Source organism: Moschus berezovskii, chromosome 28 (genome assembly GCF_049115385.1).
Source record: "Moschus berezovskii isolate FMDL1 chromosome 28, NW_MosBer_1.0, whole genome shotgun sequence".
Lineage (NCBI taxonomy): Eukaryota > Metazoa > Chordata > Mammalia > Artiodactyla > Moschidae > Moschus > Moschus berezovskii.
The window spans coordinates 3,397,260-3,419,500 of NC_142487.1; the positions used below are offsets into that span (position 1 = coordinate 3,397,260).

General features: G+C 41.6%; 2 protein-coding genes across 4 annotated transcripts in view; one reads left to right on the forward strand and one right to left on the reverse strand.

Annotated features, from left to right (window-relative positions):
• Window positions 1-13,167, forward strand: part of ESCO1 (establishment of sister chromatid cohesion N-acetyltransferase 1) — a 46,396-nt gene extending 33,229 nt beyond the window's left edge. Inside the window, exons 11-13 of one of the 2 annotated variants that reach the window (XR_008684666.2) lie at window positions 2,579-2,766; window positions 3,963-6,972; window positions 13,050-13,167. Coding sequence is in view for 1 of the 2 variants with exons in the window: in XM_055417113.2 (XP_055273088.2) it covers window positions 2,579-2,766; window positions 3,963-4,110 (336 nt within the window). In the remaining variant the exon portion in view is untranslated. Of the gene's footprint in view, window positions 1-2,578; window positions 2,767-3,962; window positions 8,643-13,049 lie in introns of those variants that run through there. The other variant, XM_055417113.2, reaches the window with a different exon arrangement.
• GREB1L (GREB1 like retinoic acid receptor coactivator) overlaps window positions 8,718-22,241 on the reverse strand; it is a 114,198-nt gene continuing 100,674 nt past the window's right edge. The window contains exons 26-32 of one of the 2 annotated variants that reach the window (XM_088833523.1): window positions 21,922-22,126; window positions 17,196-17,361; window positions 15,778-16,005; window positions 14,732-14,873; window positions 13,517-13,717; window positions 13,095-13,233; window positions 8,718-11,911 (exon numbers count right to left, since the gene is read on the reverse strand). In XM_088833523.1, the coding sequence (XP_088689649.1) occupies window positions 11,748-11,911; window positions 13,095-13,233; window positions 13,517-13,717; window positions 14,732-14,873; window positions 15,778-16,005; window positions 17,196-17,361; window positions 21,922-22,126 (1,245 nt within the window). In that variant the 3' untranslated portion in view covers window positions 8,718-11,747. Of the gene's footprint in view, window positions 11,912-13,094; window positions 13,234-13,516; window positions 13,718-14,731; window positions 14,874-15,777; window positions 16,006-17,195; window positions 17,362-21,921; window positions 22,130-22,241 lie in introns of both variants that reach the window. The other variant, XM_055417112.2, reaches the window with a different exon arrangement.

The following is a 22,241-nucleotide window of genomic DNA, read 5'->3' on the forward strand; positions in this document are numbered from 1 at the left end:
TGTTTAAAGAGTTATAGCAATAACATCATGCTAGTAAATTTTTTAACATTCTGTGTAAGGAAGAGTATGAATGCGAGAACTCCTGTGCATAATTTTTTTACTACAGTGAAGTTGTCTTGCATGGGAATTCGTTTAAGTCAGTAAATATAATTCTGCAAGTCAGAAGTACTATTAAATTTTGTTTAGGAAGTTTCCTTGTTGGCTACTAATGAAATGTCTGTCTCAGTCCCCTTCAGCACTGAAATAAATCAAGGGTTGCCAGATTATAGTCCGGAAGGCAAAATCTGACCTGTTTTTTACAACATTTTATTGTAACATAGCTATGTCGATTTGCTTAAATATTGTCAGTGGCTGCTTTCACACTCCAGAGACTGGATTAAGTAGTTGCACGAGGCCAGTAATGCTACACAGCCTGAAATACTTATTTCCTGGCCCTTCATGAAAAATTGTCCACCCCTGCATTAGGTCACCACTTCTTTGGTTGAGCTCTAATGAGGACTTGGTTTGTATTTAAGAGCCAAATGTAAACAAATAGCAGAATTATAGTAGAATTGGCATATTCATATTGTAAGATGGTCCCAAGTTAGACCAGTTTAAGAAAACAAGATTTTGGACTTCCTAATCATGCTCACCTTGAGGTAGCTGCTACCTATGAATTCTGTCTTATTTTCAGCTGAGTTCTTGCGCATGAATTCAGTGTGCATTGGACTTGACTTTTTGTTTAGTTGATATCTTTTAGTATATTAATAGTTGCCTGCAAGTATATATGCTTCATTATAAAATTTTCTAATAAGGTGCAGAGTTGAAACAAATATGTGTGATTAATGTCTGTATGTTAAGCTACATAAAAATTCAATCTGAAAAAAAATTCAACCTGAAATTGTGTAAGTTTATGAATTTTGCTATTTGTAATCACAAATTTGATTTAAATAGCTGACAAAGTAGTTTGGAGATAATAAATTTTATATAAAAGGACTAACTCATAGAAGCTTGCCATCATGTAATTGAATTAATTTTGCATAGTGCACATCTTGTGGCTTTATTTTTTCCATTGCCCCAGATTTATTCTTTGCTTTATCATTTGTCCACTTGATAGGTCTCTGAGTCTTGATTGTCGCACTTTTAAAAGATATCAGCAATGTTGTGCTTGATTTACCAGTATGTCAAAGTGCTTTCTGTGTGTATTGAATAACTGTTGTGTGTTTAAGGATTGTCCTTAGCAACTCATCCCCCTTAAATTCAATCCAGCTAGCATGATTTATGGCTCCTGAGGAGGGTTAATAGTAAGGTACCCATTTGAAGGAAGTATCACTTTTTATGTGGGACAGAATTGATCATTGAAACAAATGAAGTTAATTAGAGGAGGGGAAAAAGATATTTGAAGTCAGATTTGCACAGAGTGACAAGGATATTTGCAAATTTTATAAAGAGTATTCTTAAATTTGTTTGGCAAATGACTAAGCATTCAAAAAAAAATTGCAGACATCTATTCTGTTTTTTGACTGTTTCTTACAGTGTTTTTTCTTTTGTTTGTTTGTTTGGTTGTTTATAATGAATGTTCTTTGATAAACTCCTGTGTTGCGGGGTTTTTTAGCCCTGCTGAGTGGCTTCTGGGATCTCAGTTCCCTGACCCGGGATTGAATCTGGGCCATAGGAGTGAAAGCACTGAGTCCTAACCACTAGACTACCAGGGACCTCAGCACCCTTGTGTTTTTTTTAATTCCAAAAATGACTTGTCGGAGTGTTTATGTTAGAACATAGCTGTGCAATACTTGCTTGTTTATTCTTTGTTAACTCTCAGTTGTGTTGTCTAATTGTTTTAACTTTTGTACCTCATTCTGTCGAAAGGCTAGTGGTGTCCCTTTTTGACCACTAGATTGGCAGAAGAGATGTATGTTTTTCAAAGTACTTTTTTTATTTTTAAGAGATAGGAGTGTAGGGAAAGGACCTTCCTAAACTTTTGATTCCTCTGCCATCCTGAGTCCCGGTTCTGCACAGCTGTGAAACCCTATGACAGCTATCACAGAAACAGTTGTGACTGCTGAGTTCTCCACATGTACTTTTGCTGGTCCTAGAATGTGGGAGGTGGAGAAAATTAACATTCACTTCCTATTATGTGCCAGCCGTGATGGCCTGGTGCTTTGTATTTCCTTATTTAATCTCTCAGCAAGTCTCTGAAAGAGATGGTGGAGAGTTCCAGTTTGTAGACAAGGAACCCAAAGCTAAATTAAGTAACTTCATCTCGTGGTCACGTAACTAATAAGTGAGTTACAACAGAATGTAGATCCAGGTCTGTTTATTTCCTAAAATGAGAGCAAAAGGCTAAGTATGGTTAGCCTATGGTTTGTTAAGAAGCCAGATGGACGTAGTGATGACCTCACGAAAGGTCAGTATGAGACAATTGCTTAATAATAGTCTCACTTTAAACACCCTGCCCCCCCTCCCCATCAAGAATGTCTGTATGTGTATAATGGACTCACTCTGCTGTATAGCAGAGAGCAGCACAACATTGTAAATCAACTATACTTCAATTTTAAAAAATCACCTATGAATTTCCCCTTAATTTTGCTGCATATAGGGCTACAGAGTTATAGAAGAAAAACTTCCAGTTATCAGGTCAGAAGAAGAAAAGGTCAGATTTGAAAGGCAAAAAGCCTGGTGCTGCTCAACATTGCCAGAGCCTGCAATCTGTGGGATCAGCCGCATATGGGTGTTCAGCATGATGCGTCGGAAAAAAATCGCTTCTCGCATGATTGAATGCCTAAGGTAACTTGGATGTAATCCTTCAAGTCATTATCAATAGTTTAGCATTTAAGCAGAGTTTTATATAAAGACTGACATTGAGTTCATCATAAATGTATAACCTTTATTTTTATTAATTTAAAATTTGCATAAGATTGTCAGTATGTAAGAAGTATGGGAAATTTCTTGGGAGTTTAGCTTTTAGGAAAATTTTTAAGAATAATATTTGTAAATAATCTGAGTCAATAGTTTTTCTTCATTTTATTCCTTTTTTCTTTTTTTTAAAGTATGAAAGTATGATAACACATTTACAGGAGACTTGGAAAATACAAAACAAAGATATATATATATTGCTTGATTTTTAATCAAAGGGATAGAGAAGATTCCAAAAATTAACGTTTGTTGTCTCTTGCATTTGCATATGAATTTTAGGAACAGCTTATTAATTTTTGCAGAAAAACTGACTATAGATCAATTTGAGGAATAATGCCATTTTAGCAATATTAAGTCATCTGATTCATAATCATGGGATGTCTTTCTGTTTACTAAGGTCTCCTTTAATTTCTTTCAACAATGCTCTATGGTTCTCATTTTTTAGGTCTTGCATGTCTTTGTTAAATTTAATCCTAAGTATTTACTTAGATTACTGAGTATTTACTATGTATTTCAGTGTTGTTTTCTAAATTTCATTTTGAATTGGTCATAGAAATAAAATTAATTTTTTAATATTGATGTTATAATTTGCAAACTTGCTGAACTCGTGTTTTATTAGATCTGTTATTTTGTGAATTCCTTATAATTTTTGTATATAAAAGATCATGTCACCTGTGAAAAGATAATTTTACTTCTTCCTTTCCAACCTGGTTGCTTTTCATTTCTTTTGCTTGTCTAATTGTCCTTGATAATAGAAGAGGTATGAGCAGTGTGGCCTTACCCTGTTCCTGATCTCTTAGGAAGTTTTCAGTCTTTTTTTTAACTGTTAACTTTGATGTCTTTTGATGTTCTTTATCAGTTTCTTCTATTCAGAGTTGTTAGAGTATTTTTATTATGAAAAGGTGTTGGGTAAATGTTTCTATAACCATTGTTGCTTTTACAAAACAATTATTTTTAAGTTTCTAGAATATACAACATTATTTGACAGATTTTTTCCATTTTTAATGACTAAAAATAATTTTCCTTTTTTTTACCTTCCACACCCCCCCCTTTTTTTTTTTAAACAGGAGTAACTTTATATATGGCTCATACTTGAGTAAAGAGGAAATTGCTTTCTCAGACCCTACTCCTGATGGAAAACTATTTGCAACACAGTACTGTGGCACTGGTCAGTTTCTGGTATATAATTTTATTAATGGACAAAATAGTACCTAAAATAAACTCATGCCTACAGTATCAGAAGACATCTACTGATGAGAATGGATTGGTTGTTGACTTAAACCAGGAACTAGGGCCATTTTTATTACAATGAACTCAGGACTGGCAACAACCAGAAGGTTGTTCCATTTTCGTAAAATTGGAAAAAAAATGAAGTAATTGCTTATTGTTGTTTTGTTTTTTAAAGAAGATATTTTATTATCTTTTACAGAAATTTATGATTGATGTATTTTATCTATAGTTATTTAGACATGTTTACATGCAGCAGATAATTGTTCATAGTGGACTGAAAACTAATGCAAGGACTATGGTCTCAGTGATAAGTATAATTTGAAGTTCTTAATTGTGGCAATATACCAGTGTAGCTTGGTACTGTATTTTTTTTTATATTGATCTGCTGATACCAGTCATAGTTTTAAAGATTGTATTATTATTCAAGAAGGGTGTGATGTTATGTGTTTAGGAATCAAAACTAATTCTTAAAGGGTCTGATACCTACTTTAAAGGAATCATCACAAAAAAAGCAAAGCTCCTTTAGCAAGAGAGAATTTGAAATACTGAGGTTTTTTTTTTTCAATTTCTCTTTTTCTGCTTCTTGCTGCCATCAAGAAGCAGAAGGTGGAAAAGAACTGAAGCTTTCCTTCTTGGAGAACTATGAATGACTCGAGTTAGAATGGTGCCCTTTAGTTTATTTATTTTTTCATTCTGGTTTCACTTTTTAAAATAAACGTCAATTTGGCACACTTTAGCTATTCACAGTCCCAAAGAGGTTTATAAAAACCTGTGGAATAGTTGCAAGCTAAATATGTATGAATTGGTATCTGCTTTGTTACTCCTCAGAAATGCTACACTGGGTCTGTGCCCTCGTTATTGGACTTCATTTTGATACTTGTCTATCCTTCATAGTGCCCTCTACTTTTAAAGGGTTTATATGTTGAAAAACTGCTGTGGCCTTTTATGACTTGTATATAATGTAGAATAAAATAATAAAATACTTGAGCGCTTTTTCTAAGTGATAAATGTGATAATGGTATGTGGTTGTTGTGCTTTATCAGGAAGTCTGTTAGGTTTGATACCTTGAAATAAGATTAAAACAGTGGCTTTTGAAAAGGTAGTTTTCACCAGTTTGCTGCAGAATCTGTATGGGTGACATCTCCAAAAGACAAGATCCTAACCTGGGAATTTTCTGGTCTTTCAAAGAGATAAAGAGCCATGGCCCAAGAATGAAACGACACTATGAGTTAATATAGGTGAATGTTATGAACTGACATTCAAAGCAGCTAAAAATTAAGACTTTTAAATTCAGATTGACAGGGGTGTGTGTTTGTATGTGTATATGTATGCACACACATTATCACCCATAGATGTGTGCTTTTAAAATTAATCGAGGGGTGTAAGGTTCTGTACCTGTCAGTAGGGTGGTATTTCTTCTCATTCATCATGATGGTCCAACTCTTGACACTGCTTTTCTCTTTGGTCTTGAGACTCTTCTAGTCATTGCTGGTCTCAATGTTTGCCTGACAGGGAACCCATGATTTTTTAAAAACAGGATGAAAAATTCAGGTATAGCATAGATGTTCTAGTAACTGTTAAACTCATAATACAGGCCCAGATCCCATATAAGCAATAGGATTCTTTGGGGAGCCATACTTGGTGGGTTTCAAAGGGACTTGGAAGTAGACAGGCTGTATTTATTGGTTGGTTTAAAGGTTACCATTACTAGGAAGATTGTTTCTTTTCGTGTTTATATTAAAGACACAGCCCCTCAAATAAATTTTACAGTCTAGCTATTTTTCCAAGAATAGAATTATTAATAATATTTAACATTTGAGTGTTTGCCGTGTGTCATACGTTGTGTTTGTGCTATGCTTAATCACTCATTTGTATCTGACTCTTTGCGACCCCATGGACTGTAGCCCACCAGGCTCCTCTGTCCATTGGGATTCTCCAGGCAAGAATACTGGAGTGGGTTGCCATGCCCTCCTCCAGGGGATCTTCCAGCCCAGGGATCGAACCCAAGTCTTCCACATTGCAGGCAGATTCTTTACCATCTGAGCCACCAGGGAAGCCCAAGAATACTGGAGTGAGTAGCCTATCCCTTCTCCAGGGGATCTTCTGGCCCAGGGATCGAACCAGGATCTCCTGCGCTGCAGGCAAATCCTGTACCAGCTGAGCTACCAGGGAAGCCCTAGTGATGCATTATTTAATTATGACAGCCACATAGGTAGAATTTACAGGTGAGGAATTTAGAATCTAGATGAGCTTATAGGAGCAGCTGCAGTCTTTGTGAAAGATACTGCAAATTGAACTAAAGCTATGATGTGTGGATGAAAATTAGACAAATGAACTTTGTTAAAATTGAAGAATTGATGGAGTTGATAACTGACTAGAGAAAGATCATGACAGGAGAATCTGGGTAATTTTGGTTCAGGTAGTGGAGTAGGTGGATTTTTGGCCAAGAAGGGCATACTGGAGAATTAGGTGGGAAGATCGGGTGGGGAAGGATGAGCTTGGTTCTGCTCACAGTTTGAAGGTGGTTGCTGAATCTCCAAGTGGAGATATCTATTTGGTGTATATAACTGAACACGTAGACCTAGAGTTTGGGAAAAGTTTGAACTGAACTGTTTAGTTATTTGAAGATTTAGAGGCGATCTCCACCCTGGGGTTTATAAAATTAGAGGATAGAAGAGACTGTTGAAGAACTTGTGAGAATGCATATGCAAGGGAAGAACCAGAAGAAAGTGGTAGAAACCAAGACTCAAAAGAACCGTCACCATTGTCACACCACCTTTGAAGACTGAAGAGTGACGACAGGAACAGAACCACGGTCTCTGGAGTTGCGGAGGCACCAGTGATACAGTGAGTAAACGCTGACGGTCACAGACGTCGAAATGACTGATTCTGTAATTGCCAGTTATATAAAGGTGCCTGAATGTTTTCTCAGCTACCCTTGAATAGTTGGGCTGAATGTCTAGAATATTGACATTATAGGGCCCACCAGTATAGACAGACACCCTGCGATTCTATACGGTTGCTCTTGTTTACGTGGACATACAGTGGTTTTATTTCATTTTGTCAGCATTATAAAAGTCAGTATTTTATCAGTTTATAATGTGCAAGAGTAGACTTGCTATATCTACTAAAATCATAAGGACAGTAAATACAGTAGACATACACTGATATTTTAGTTGTCGCTTACTTTGCATGGCTGTCTTGGTAGGAACACAGCCACATTCCTTCCTGGCTGTAGTTCACTGGTGGTTAAGGTGGCTAAATTGATTTCTGGGGTAGCAACTGCAGACACACATATGCCTTCTACCTGTTCTCATGGCTCCTGGGCTTTCTAGCAGATCAAGGGAAGATTCTGTCTTAGAACAACAGCAAAGAATTGGTAAGAAAACTTAATTGTTGTTGCTTTTTCTAACTATTCCTGTTCCATTTGCTGTCATAATCACTGAAGTACAGTTGACACTTGAACAACGTGGGGGTTGGGGTGCTAACCCCACACGTAGTCAGGAATCAGGTATAACTTTACAGTCGGCTCTTTATAGTAGCACTTTGTAGATTCAGCCAACTAGGGATTGTGTAGTACTGTAGTGTTTAGTCACTCAGTCATGTCCGACTCTACGACCCCATGGGGCCTCCCTGTCCATCACCAACTCCCGGAGTTCACTCAAAGTCCATTGAGTCGGTGATGCCATCCAGCCATCTCATTCTCTGTCGTCCCCGTCTCCTCCTGCCCCCAATCCCTCCCAGCATCAGAATCTTTTCCAGTGAGTCAACTCATCGCATGAGGTGGCCAAAGAATTGGAATTTCAGCTTTAGCATCAGTCCTTCCAATGAACACCCAGGACTCATCTCCTTTAGAATGGACTGGTTGGATCTCCTTGCAGTCCCATATATATATATATGTTTTTTTTTTAAACAATTGTGTATAAGTACACCTGTGAAGTTCAAACCTGTGTTGTTGAAGGGCCAACTATAGATTCTTTCCTCAGCTTAATACTTGACAGCTAAGACGTAGGAATTTACAGTGTTTCCTTGGTCCCAGAGGTCCTTCCTGCATCTTTAGTGAGGATTTTTTGCTTTTGTTTTTTTCAGGGAAGCCAGGGTTTTATTGTTTTATCATATTCTGTTAGACCCAGAGGGAGCTTATGAGCTTGTTGCCATGACTGAAGACAAGCCTGAGGAATGTGTGTTCTCTGGATATTGTTCAGCTCTTCGTAGTTGAATACAAAGGTACAGCAGTCAGTTTCACAGCTGTTAGTCTTTCTAAGGCAGCTCCGTTGAAGTATGTAGTGGGACACTGGCAGTTTCCTACTTGCTCCTGAATCTGTCAGCATGCTTAAAATAGTTACTGCCCCTACTGAGGTAACAGCCAGGGACCTCTGACCCTAAAGAATGTTTTTACAGTTCTATATCAAAGGCTGTTATTTTGGCACTGTCAATATAATAGAACTGAAAGGCATTTTTCCCCCTGGAATAATAAGTTAATTCTCCAAAGTTGGTGAAATTAGAATTTAGAAATAAAATGGTGCTGTGATTCATGGGGTCGCGGAGAGTCGGACACGACTGAGCGACTGAACTGAACTGAACTGAACCTTAGGTTATACTACACAATTCTGCCATCCCAAAGTCTGCTTCTTGGGACATGGAAATGAATATAGTTGCCATCTATAAAATATTGGGGATGTACCATGGATATTTCTAACATCTCTTTAATTATTTTTAGATCGGTTATTCATAATTATGTGGCATTCTGCAAGTGGGCATGGTGTGTAGATACTTTATATGTGTGTATCTTCTTTGGATAAGCTATAGATTTTCAGTCCACAAATACTCAGCACTTTCTTGCACTGTTAAGCCAGAATAGTAGAATCTTAGAGTTATCCAACTTATGACATGTGGACTTGTGGCCTTTCTTGGACATTGTCAGAGCCAGCTCATTCCATTTTTGAACATACCAGAAAATGTAAAGAAAACACACTTTCTTTTTAGGAGGTGGGGGAGAATTTAATACATTCACCAAATTAAATGAAAGGACAAGAATGTACTGTCAACACAACTTAAGACAATTTAGAATCATAAACAAAATGTGAGGTAGACTGACTAGTGAAATTCACCAAATTTTGGTTAAGAAACTTTACAGTAATAAAGTAACACAGGTGCCTCCTTTTCTAAAAATCACAAGAAGCAATTGCATAAATTACAGCCCAAAAAACTGAATACAGCAATTCTCATTGTAAGTTTACATTCAGTATTAACCTGTGTGAACCCTCACATATGGCAGGGTTTAACAGGTCTATAGGTCAGTTATTCTGCAGGCCAAGTGAACACATTCACACCATGATATTCTAAGGGCTGGCGAGGCTCGAAGTGGAACACACCAGGGGTTGTATTAACCAAATCATGGTGTTCTGTGCTTGTGCAATTTTATCCTTAAAGGAGAATGACCTGACATTCTCTAAAGAATTATACTGATAAGGTGATTTTAAAAGATCTAAGCCTTAGTAAGACAGACACTGAAAAGAATAGGCAGGTCAGTTTAAATTCTCCATCATCAGGGTGATGGTCTTTTGGCTTTATTCTGGCATTTCTCTTCCACAGAGTTAAACAGCATTTAAGAGATCATAATCATCTGATTTTTTTCAGAGTGTAGCCCTAACAAATACGGAGTCTCCACAGCTCAAATAACTACTTAAATTTTTTGTCTTTAGACTGAAGCCATAAAGCCAGAAGAAACCCTGAGAGGCCATCTGCCCCAGGAACAACTGTTTTAGGATTATTTCAAGTATTTTATTTGCCCTATATAGTAAATATTGGAATATTGCACAAACAGTGGGTTTCTTGATATCATCTGCAGTAGGCCCTTTCAACAAAACAAGTGAGATACATTCATATCTAAATCAGTCTGCTTCAGAACGTACCTCTTTGCCAAAAGTTCCGCTGTACTAAAATTAACAAGTATTTTTAAAGCATATATAAGGCAGGTCCTCTTTAAAGATCAATTAAAAATGGAATTTTTAAAAGGAATTGTTCATTTTAAGATACATATAAAACAAAAATAGCTATTGAAACCAAGAGATCTGAAATCATTTTCAGATTAGTACATTCCATCTTTTCAATCTCTGTAAACTCCGTATCAAACTAGTAAAGCTGGTCAGATAACACTATTTGTTCTGAGTGAATGCAGGCTTGGCAGGCCCCTCTCCGTAGTTTCAGGCCATAAACAAGATATCTATTCAAGTAAAAATGGCTGTGTAAAGTGGAGATAAAGTGAAAGTGATATATGGACTAATAAGAAAGATGTCAAGCCATCAGTGAGAATTGAAGTAATTTGGAAGAATCAACTTCCAAAAAAACAGTATGTTCTAGAACATTTTCTAGAAATCCGTTTTTGATTAAAATATGTGGTAAAAGTCTGTATAAACTTATGCCTCCTACTATTGATACTGAACAAAGATCCCCTGCTGATTTTTGAGTCAAAAAGACTTAAATGGAATTCTTCTTTACGACATACACACACACTCACACACACACTCCCACTCACTGATTAAGTAAAGCAGCCGCTCTTTCTCTATGGCTCTGTTTCCCCTTTCAGCAGTTTCTGTGGTACTGTCAGTATAAGGCAGCTAATTCAACGTATCTTTGAAAGGAAACTCTGCTTGAGTCTTTGAAAGGAAACAAACTAGTTCCACTCCACACAGAAGCTTAGCCTGCCTGACATTTAGCTTTGCTGGTGCCAACTGCTTAATTCCAACCCAATGGAGTGGGTGTGGGGTGACTGCTGAAACCTTCTTAATTGGCTCAACTTTTGAATCAGGTTTTCCTTGTACAAGATTAATCACTGTTCATATTCTCACAGGCATGATGTGCTTAAGAGACTGGAAACATTTTTAAAGAATGGATAAAGCAAAAGAAGTTAAGCCAGGAGAAACTGCATAAATACACACAACGCCTGCTCTGCATTTACTAACGTGTTTGTTCAGTTTAAATAGTAAACTTTCAACTCCTGTGGAAATTTTGCCAAAAGTTTCAATACATACAAGATTATAAATCATAAACTAACACTGCACAGAGAAAGACAAGGCTACTTTTTTTTTTAAATACAAATATCTTCTACATTCTATCATTTCAGACCCCTGAGTAATACTGTACCAAAGTACAGATCTGAAGAGAAACTGAGGGCTCAGGCCTCAAATGTTAATCTTCAATTAATTCCACACCAGTGGCGTGAGTCTCACGTAACACATTCAGGCTCGCTAACGCCAAGAGTCAGTTTTCCCCCTGACAGAGCATAGTAGAAAAAAACAACGCAGCGTCCACACGATTTCTCCACAGTATTTCCTCCTCAGGCTCCCGTGGGCAGACCACATCTTGAGTTAATTGCATAACTACTTCGGGTGGAGTTAACCTGAATTTAAGGTCCTGAAACTGGAAGTGAAGGAAAGTGATGCCCCCCAGAGATCTGGGTCAGATTTGGGGGTGGGGGATTTCTTTGGAGAACAGACAAATACATGTTGCACTTTGCTCCACAGTGATTGTACTTTAAAGGAAAAAATAAAATCCCCAATAATTATTTCTGCCCCACCCCATCTAGGCATCCCTCTGCTAGTTTTGGTCTCTTCAAAAGGTCATACGTGACGTCCGGTGAGAAAGTAGAGTGGCTTGTCGTCACTGCTGTTGGCGGTCTGGAACTCGTCCCGGAGGCGGAACTGCCACTCGTCCTCCAGCTCCAAGCGGACGATTGTTTGGCGCAAGGAGCTTCTATCTTGGCAGATGACACACAGGGTAGCACCTTCAGGAGAAAGCAGGGATGTGTCTTAGGCTCAGGGGTTGAAAGGACTTAAAGAACCTTTCTTACCTCCCTCTGATTATATCCCCTAAGCGAACACTTTTGAGAACCAACCTATCAGGACTGTTCATTTGATTATTTACTTTGAATAAAGAAACTTACAAATGTCAAAGTTTGAAAGAGTGTAAAGTGAAAGCCCTCCCAACCACACCCCACCCCTTCTGGGTGTTGTGTGTGTGTGTCAGTTGCTCAGTTGTGTCTAACTCTGCAACCCTATGGACTTTAACCCACCAGGCTCCTCTGTCCATGGAATTCTCCAGGCAAGAATACTGGAGTGGACTGCCATTCACTTCTCCAGGGGATATTCCCGATCTAGGGACTGAGCCCAGGTCTCCTGCATTGCAGGCGGATTCGTTACCGCTGAGCCACTAGGGAAGCCCTTCTGTTGTGGTAACCAGCATTAAAACCCACACTGTAAGGTTCTGTGAGTCCCGCTAGATCAGGGGTTCTCAACCTTGGCACTGGGGGCCACATCACTATTGGGGGGCTGTCTTGTTCTTGCAGTATGTTTAGCAGTGTCCTTGGCTTCTTCCCACTCTGCCAGCAGCCACCCACCCTGTGACAACATGAAATGTCTCCAGATATTGCCAGATGCCCCCAAGATGCTTCCTCCTGTTCCCCCCCACACACAGCTCCAGATGTGCTTTATACACACACATATAAGTAAATACAGTTTCTCCTGTTCTCATAAAAATGGCACGCTGTACACAACATACTGAACCTTTTTTCACCAACCTCAGGAGTCACCTTATCAAGGTTATTTGTGATGCTTAATCTGCGGTTTGTTCTTAAGCAAACCTCTGTATGCTACATACCTGTTGAAGCAACTTTGGCTTCTACTCCAGAGCCGTAACTCACTAATTTTTATCGAAATTAGATTTATATGAGAAACATCTGCATTGCATCATTCCTATGTAAAATAGTGGCGACATCTTTAAACCTGGCTACATTTATCCGCATTTAGCCTAACTCCCTTGTTTGAAAAAAGTCAGTGCCCCAGTTTCAAAGGAAGGTATTCAATTATTGGCAAAATGATTGTTAAAATGCTCTTTTATAATTTTCACCTCTGCATTTTGTCCAGTGGGAACTAACAGCACTCACAAGCAAGATACTGAATTTGATTTACCTTTGAGAAACTTAAATTTCTTAAGAAGATCAGCACCTACAAAAGAGTCACAGAGGTACAAGAGGAGTCCGCCGAAGCACACCCCTTCACAGTGGACGTTGCTGGAGTGGGGTCTGGAGCTGATGTAGCACACGGCCACCTGCAACCATTAAGCACAGAGCACGCTAGCATTTCAAAAGCAGCTAAAACCTCTGCATCATCAGCTGAATGATTCGTGCCTTCCTTTCTAGTTGTCCACCTCAGGGTCAGGTAACGGAGAACTTAAGGGGGCTGCTTATCTGCGCTTTGTACTCCCTTTGTGTGTCAAGTTTTAACCTACCTAAAGCTTCTCTTATTTCTCATAATACAGGGTAGTTATGAGAGAAACTCCCAGATGCGGAACAAGCCCCTCTACCTGATAGCCCCGGCCCCTCTCCGCTTACCTCTGGTCCAATGTTAAGGTAGCAGTCGATGGCCAGCACGGGGCTCCGAAAGTTTCGGATAGCTTTGGGGAAGAGTTTGTAGGAGGCGTGCTGCAGGAACTTCTCCAGGAGGAACTGTGCAGGGGCTGCCAGAAGGGTGTGCTCAGTGTCGGGAGCACAGACGTACTGTAGGGGCAGGATAGGCGCCATGCTCTCTGACACCTGGAATCAGAGCCAAGGGAGTGATGGGAAATGTTGCCGCAGGCATTGTGTGACTCCCGCAAGGAGAGCATGCCTGAATCCTGACAGCCCGCAGGAAAGGTAGCGGCATCGTCTGTCATCCTTGGGTTCTGAAATTCTTCCCATTGGATTTAATGTAATTTATACACAGCAAGGGCCCAAGCAAATGTTAAAGAAGGCTTCTTTGAAAGTTTGTGCATTTAGCATGTACATTGTAAGGACCAACAGAAACCTTTTTACAGCACTCCTGGATGTGGGTGGGTTAAATCCCATCCTGTCAGCACCAGAAAAAAAAGCAAGGAGGTCTTTTAAGATCCACTGGATAGTCCACATGCTGTAAATGATTGTGCATGCCCAGTCGAGTCCATCTTTTCCAACTCCATGGACTGTAGCCTGCCAGGCTTCTCTGTCCATGGGATTTCCCAGGCAAGAATACTGGAGTGGGTTGCCATTTCCTTTTCCAAGGGATCTTCCCAACCGAGGGATCAAACCCGTGTCTCCTGCATTGCCGGCAGAGTCTTTACTGCTGTGCCACCTGGAAAGCCCTATAAGTGATTAGCTACCAGCAAATCTTTTAAACGGAAAAGGGTAGGCCCATAGAATTAACCCTTAACAGGTTTTGATCTGCCTTACTTTAAAACTGGCAAAGGACCATGCAAGCAAGAAATTTGATTTACATTTCTCTCCCCTGTTACATAAAGAATGTAAAAAATGTTAACTGGCAGCCAGTTTATAGAACACATTGGAAACAAAAGTTTTGATGGAGTTAAGCCTTAAATCTAAAGAAAGGTAATTCTGTTGAATTTTCAAAACTTAGGTTTGGCTCTAGATGAGTGCTCAGTGAGGGACACAAGGCTCCAGGTCTGACATTAAGAGTGGCCTCCCTTGTGTTACTGCACTTTCCAGTCAAGGGGCACGTACTTAATGCCGGTACCAGAAAACAGACATTGAGAGATCATCCTGTTTTCAGCAGGAGAATCAAGCTTGCCAACTTACCATGATCTTTGGTTTAATGATAAAGTCCCTCTGCCCGCCAACTTGCACATGTTTCTTCATGAGACTGAAGTTGTTAAAGCGGCAGATGAGCAGTCCACTACTGTTTGTTCTCAGGTTAAAGTCAACATCTTCACAGAAATACCTAAATTAGAACCACAACGGTAGGTTCCCTTGACTGCCTGTCACCTCTCAGCTGCGCTACTTACAGAGACAACATCTGTGGCAGATGTTAGGTGGGCCACCTCACACAGAGCCGGCCTTTCCCCCACACGGAGCTGGCTCTGTGGACACTGGCTTGTGCTGTAATGCCCTGATGGGGGCACTACAGTCATTCAGGAAGGGGGCAGTGAGGTGACTGGCCCAGCACCTTCCTTAGGCACCTCTGAACTGCAGCAGGACCACATACTCTATACTCTCATGGGACAAGAGTGCAGAGCTGCTCCCAGTGTTAACATCCTGGCTGCAAACAGGATGAAGCATCTGCCAAATTTAAAACAGAAGTGAAATCGCTATAGAATATTCTAAGAGCTGCAGCTCGGGGGTTGACATAAGAGGGACTTGACGGTCTCTGACATTCTTCCTTGGCCATTTCAGATTTTCTGGGACATGTGCATAGTTCAAGAGGCAAGGCCAGGGCTAGCTGGCTTTTCCCTACAGAATCCAGATCTCAGGGTCTTGCTAACGTCTCAGGAAGTGACTACCTTTCGAGTTCTGAGGGCGAGTGAAAGGTTAATCGTGAATAGGTTTATGGGTCCACACACTGATTTCCACTGATGAAACAATGTGGTCCCTGTTTCAGTTCTTGTGGGATAATAAGATGGCCAAAATATGTTTCCTAAGCATTGCACATCGCCGCACTCGTGACTCAGTCTGGGTCAGTTTGAACTGATGAAGGGGCACTTGGGGGCTCATGATCCCCCATTCTCTGTCCATATAAACAGAGTCTTGGTTTCTCAGAGACGGGAATAAACACGTTACAGAGGCTGGGGCTGGGCAGAAAGAGTCAGTAACCGGCAGGATGGTGCGCATCCAGGAGCCCACCTTACCTGTTGAAGTCGTACTGCACGTTCTGAGTCAGGTCTATGTTGAGGAGGATAAAGTCGTGCACGTGGCACCTAGAGAATGGGACCTTGAGGCTCCGAGAAGTCAGCCTGCTGCTCCACTTCTGGATGCCCAGGATCGCATAGTGCACGATTTTTGGTGTCGCCTCCATGTGCTGCAAGACACTCTTCAAGGACACATTCTTACTGGAAACTCCTGTTTCCATGGGCTGGCTACGAAATGCAGAGTTCGTTTACATAAGAGATCACTCAGTATCACTGAAGACATGGTCACTTGCGAAGAGCTGACACTACTGTACGGTATTAATATCTGTAAAGGACACAACTAGCTGGTTGACTTTCTCTTAGTCTGGAGTGGACAGGGATGTCAAGCACGATTTTCATGCTGCCTGTCACTGCTGATTTAGAGAAGCGGCCTTCTAGGGGTGAGCGTCGTTGTGAGGTGAGTGTGTCACCCCCTTCTAGGGGTGCGTGTGTCCGACTCTTTGCTTCCGCATGGACTGGAGCCTGCCAGGCTCCCCTGTCCTGTAATTTTCCAGGCGCGAATACTGGAGTGGGTTGTCATTTCCTTCTCCAGGGGATTTTCACGACCCAGGGATCAAACCTGCACCTCCTGCATTGGCAGGCAGGCTCTCTATCACCGAGCCACCAGGGCAGCCCCCTGGGGTGAGGCTGACCCCTTAAAGGCAGAGAAGGAAATTGGCCCATTTTCAAGGTGAGTAACGAACAGGGAGTTACCAAAGAGGTAGCCAGAGTTTAGAAGCACACAGGTACTCTTCCCAGTCCTGGTAATTACGGTATAATAAAGGACTGGCTTCAAATCCACCAGGGAAATGAGGGCACAGGATCAGAACGTCTGAGCTGGAAGGGCCTTGAGACCATGTGGCACAGTGTTTCACGGGCTGTGAACATCTGGGCTCATTTACTGCACAGGACATCTCCAGGTTTAGCATTTCATCACCCTCATGGATCCCCTCACCACTTGAGGAGAGCCACGGGTTTTGCTCCAGCCATAATTTTATAGGGGATGGAATTGAGACAGAGATGGAATAACTTTTTCTCTTCATCCACACAGTTAGGAAGCAGAGCTGGGGCTAAAAACCGTTCCAATTCAGAAGCCAGTGGTTTTTCTACATAAGCCACTGTGTCTTTCTACAGACTCTTACAGCAGACCAAAGCTGCGATAACACAAACAGTCCAGGAATTTAATGGCATACTGAGTGTCTAGATTAAAAAATTCCTAGGCTACCACAGAACCTGAGGGTTCTATAAGTGGTCTTGGATGGTGGCTCTGCTCTGGGAAGCTGTGTCCCTCGTTCACTTTCCTGTGCCATGATGGCCAAGGAGAGGACCTGCTCGGTGGCACATGTCACTTTCCTGGAACTGCACAGAACCGCCCCTACCTGGTCTGCTCCTGAACACTGTGAATGTTCCACAGGACACACGAGTCATCCATCACGACGATGAAAGGCCAGACACACTGGCGTTTAACTCCCAGCTCTTCCAGGCGGTTTCTCTCCAGCTCCAGGTTGTGATATGACAGCTCCTTAATGAGGAACCTGGCAGCACCTGAAAGGCAACACAGAAAGGGCTCGGACGTTCCCCTCTCGGGCTTGGCGGAGGCCCCACAGACAGTTCACACACTCTCCATACGTATGCGTGTTCACTGGTGACTGTACACATGGGGGTTGACCAGACATTCAGGGCAGTGATTCCCACACATCAGTGCAGGCAAGACTCATCTAGGAAGCTGTTTAAAATGCAGATTCTTGGAGCCCAGCACCAGAGGCTCACACTAGTGGTGTCTGATGAGGGGCCAGAGACCTTTTCACAGGTGATTGATGAATTGCACTTTAAGGAGAGCTGCTAGAGTCCACTTTTCCTGCCAGGACAAAGGGTGCCTCATAGAGGAAATACTTCCTGCTGGTTCTTTAGAGCCAGGATAAGAGGCTCCCCAGTCTCAGCAGCAGCCAGGGCTGCACTATGGGTATGCCACTTAAACTAAAATGTCCCCTGCTGCAGGTCCCTAAAGAAGACTCAAAACTGGTGTCCTTTCCCTGGTGTGTAAGAGGGATATGATATAGTGAATAAGGGAGAAGACTAGAGCCAAGCTCTTAGGTTTGAATTCCAATTCTACTATTTTATAGCTGTGAGATGGTGAACAGGTAACCCCTGTGCCTAGGCCTCCCCACCTGTAAGGAGGCGATGATAATGTCTACTTCATGGGACTGTTGTATGGTGCTCAGAACAGTGCTGCACATGGTAAGTGAGTACTCAGTGTGAGCAATTAAGATGATGACCATCAGGAATCAGCCAGGTTTTATGAGTGGGCCACCCTAAAATGAGGTTTCCCGAGTGGCTCAGGTGGTAAAGTATTTCCCTGCAATGCAAGAGACTCGGGTTCAATTCCTGGGTCGGGAAGATCCCCTGGAGAAGTTATCCCCACTCCAATGTTTTTTTTTTTTTTCCACTCCATTATTCTTGAAAAATCCCGTGGACAGAGTAGCCCGGTGGGCTACAGTCCATGGGGGTCACAAAAAGTCAGACACGACTGAGCGACTAACACAGACTCTCAAATGAAACAAAACACAGAAATAAAGAAGCTTAAAAAAAAAACCAATTAAGTCTGGAGGAACCAGGAAACCCGTTTGAGTAGATGGAGGGTAATGCTGGGTTTAGGGAACTCTACTGATCCCTTTCAAGAGCACTGTGTGTAATACTTTGCATTATAAGGGCCATATATGAAAAAGCCCACAGCTAACATACTCAGTGGTGAAAAACTGAAAGCTTTTCCTTTAAAATCAAGAATAAGACACTTCTATTTAACATAGTACTGAAAATCCTAGCCAGAGAAGTTACACACACACACACAAAAGTCACCCAAGTTGGCAAGAAGTAAAATTATCTGCAGACATGACCTTATGTGTAGAAAACCTTAAATATACACGTTAGAATAAATTCAGCAGAGGTGTAGACACAAGACAAATTAGCTGTGTTTCTATATAATGACAAAGGGAAATTAAGAAGTGCTTCATTTTCATCACAAAGAATACTTGGAATACATAGTCAACCAAGGAGGCTAAAGACCAGTACACTAAAAAGTACAAAACACTGCTGAAAGTGTTTCCAAATAAGTGGAAAGACGTGTTCATGGACTGGAAGGTGCAATAGTATTAACACATCCCACAAAGCAATCCACAAATACAAGCCCTATCAAAATATCAGAGTTTTGTTAGAAATAGAAAAATTCACTTTTAAATTCACATGGAACATCAAAGGACTCTGAATCACCAAAACAATCTTCAAAAAAGAAGAGCAAAGCTGGAGGTCTCACACTTGACTGATTACAAAACTAGAGTAATCAAAACAGTTGTCACAGTAGTACAGAGAGAGACATAGACCAATGGAGTAAGAATACAGAGCCCAGAAGCACCCTTGCGTATACGGTCAAATGATTTTTGACAGTCGTGCTACTACTACTACTACTAAATCACTTCAGTCGTGTCCGACTCTGTGTGACCCCCGAGACGGCAGCCCACCAGGCTCCCCCGTCCCTGGGATTCTCCAGGCAAGAACACTGGAGTGGGTTGCCATTTCCTTCTCCAATGTGTGAAAGTGAAGTCGCTCAATCATGTCTGACTCATAGCGACCCCACGGACTGCAGCCCACCAGGCTCCTCCGTCCATGGGATTTTCTAGGCAAGAGTACTGGAGTGCTAAGACCATTCAAATGCAAAAAAATGAAGCTGGACCCTCACCTTATGCTGTATAAAGAAATCAAAATGGACCAAAGAGCTTTTATAAAACTCTTAGAAGAAAACATGGCAAAAAGCTTAATGATGCTGGTTTTGGCAATAGTTTGTTGATTTGTTGGCTATGACACTAAAAGCATAGGCAACAAGAGAAAAAATGAATTGGACTACATAAAAATTTAAAACTGTGCAAAGAACACATTCTCCTACAGGAGAAAATAGTTACAAGCCTTATCTGATAAGGGGTGAAAATCTAGAATATACAAAGAACTACAAGTCAACAACAAAAACCTTACTGAAAAATAGATTCTCTAAAGAAGATACACAAATGGCCAGTAAGCAAATGAAAATATGATCAACATCACTAATCATTAGGAAAACGTAAATCACAAGATACCATCATACACCCATTAGGTTGGCTACTAACAATGACAGCAAAGATTCCCAGAAAACACAAGTGTTAGTGAAGATACATTAAAACGAACCATTTTACATTGTTGGTAAGAATGTACAAGCCGTTATGAAAAACAGTATGTCAATTCCTAAAACTTTAAAAGTGGAATTACTATGTGATTAAGCAATTCTACTTTGGGGTATATACCCATAAGAACGGAAAGCAGGGTTTTGAGATTTGTGTTCATGTCCACAGCAGCATTATTCACAATAGTCGGAAGGTGAGGAGCAGACCAAGGGTTCATTAGTGGGTGAATGCCAATAATCATGGGGAGTTGACCTTTGATGTTACCGAGTCAGTTCTGCAAGATGGTCAAGAGTTCTGAGACTGGTTGCACAACAATGTGAATGTACTGATGAATGCTGAACTGTACACTTAATGGCTAAATTTTGTGTTATCAATTAAAAAAAAAAGCCGCTTCATTTGCATATATGCTGGTTTCTCTCCCCAGATGATTACAAAAATGGCAAAACTGGCAGTAAACAAATTCACTCAAATCTGGGATGCGGAAATATTTTCTCTTAAAGGTTATTTAGGCACGGAAAGGTGTGAGGGTCATGTACATATAGAGAAAGATTTTAGTTAAGTGTGGGGATCAGTGTTTTGGGGGAGGATAAAGGACCAGAAATATGTGAAAGTCTTAAGTCATCTGATGTTAAGTGATGGGAAATAAAATTACATTAAAAATATAAACCTGTTTGGAAAATATTTTAATCGATATTAAGGCTAAAGCTTAAGGAAATGAAAAGGAATGAAATGGACAGCAAGAAAGGAAGAGTCTTAAGAAGGAAAGGGGAAAGGAGAGACAGCCCTGGAGAGAAGGCCCACGTGGATCCGGGGCACTACTCTGGCCTTTTCTGCCTTCACTCCAGTGGGGCTCTAAAGCTCTTGATCCTCAGCCCTCCTGAAGCTCTGCCTCGAAATTCCCACTGAAGCCGATGGGAAGTGAGTGAGATGCAGGGAGTGGGCAGACAGCAGAGCTCTAGGACACTGGATCCAGTTGGAGGTCTCCTGCCTTCAGGGGTAAACGAAGGAGCCCTGGACCTCTCTTGTTCCTCCTCCCGCTCTGTCAGTACACTCAACAGCCAGGTGTCCCCTTGAGAAATCAGCCCACTGACCTTAAACCCCGAGGGGAAAAGCAGGAAAGACTTCCAGACACGTTTAAGATGACTGCCATCGGCAGTGATGGTGCTTCCAGTCCCCAGCTGTACAGAACCCCCGAGAACTTGCTGTGTACCTTTAAGATCAGCGATGACCCCCAGCGATCCCCCAGACCTGGGTCTGAACCACCAACCCCCCTCCTCCTCTGACCGCCCTCCTCTCTGTGCGGTCCCTGCTGCCGGCTGGTAGCGAGCAACACCTGCAGCCTGTGCTGGCCAGAGTCCCAGGCCCTCCCAGGGCGCTATCAGTGACTTCTTTGGATGTTAGTCCTCAGAAGTTAAAAAATTCTGCAAGAGTGCAGATAAAGAGAAATGAAAACTCATTTAAAGAGGAATCAAGGGCTTCGCTAGTGGCTCAGTGCTGAAGAGTCTACCTGCCAACACAAGAGACACGGGTTTGATCCCTGTTGGGGAAGATCCCACCTGCTGAAAAGCAACTAACCCATGTGCCGCAACTACTGAGCCTGTGCTCTTGAGGCTGGGAGCCACAACTACTGAGCCCACGTGCCGCAACCACTGAAGTCTACATGCCCTAGAGCCCATGCTCCTCAATGAGAGAGCAGCCACAGCTCACCACAACTAGAGAAAAGTCTGCAGCAACGAAGAGCCAGCCCAGAATAAATAATATTTTTAAAAGAGTCAAAAGTCCTTTGGTCCACAGAACAAGACACTTTCCAGGGTCATGGGACCCTCTGGAAGCCTGAGGAATGGAGCTTGGTATTTCTCTTCCCAGCCCTTGCCCGGCATCCCGCGTGCCCCCTTACCCACGCCTGCGTTATTGAACATGCCAGGAAGCACCAGCATGATGTGGTTGGGCCAGTATTTGCGGTAGAGTGGCATCTCATACTCTTTGACCACCAGCAGGTGCAAGTGGCTGATGCCCTCCATGGCGTGAAAGAGGTTTAGAAGTCCGTGCTCATGGCGACCACTGGAGGGGGTGAAAATAGGGCTCTTGACCACATTCAAATTCTGCTGAAAGAAAAAAAAAAAGGACCAGAGGCCAAAAAGAGAAATTAGAACCCTTAGATACTAGATGTTTATAAAACTGGCTCTAGTACCTGAGGCCATCCATCCATGCATCCAG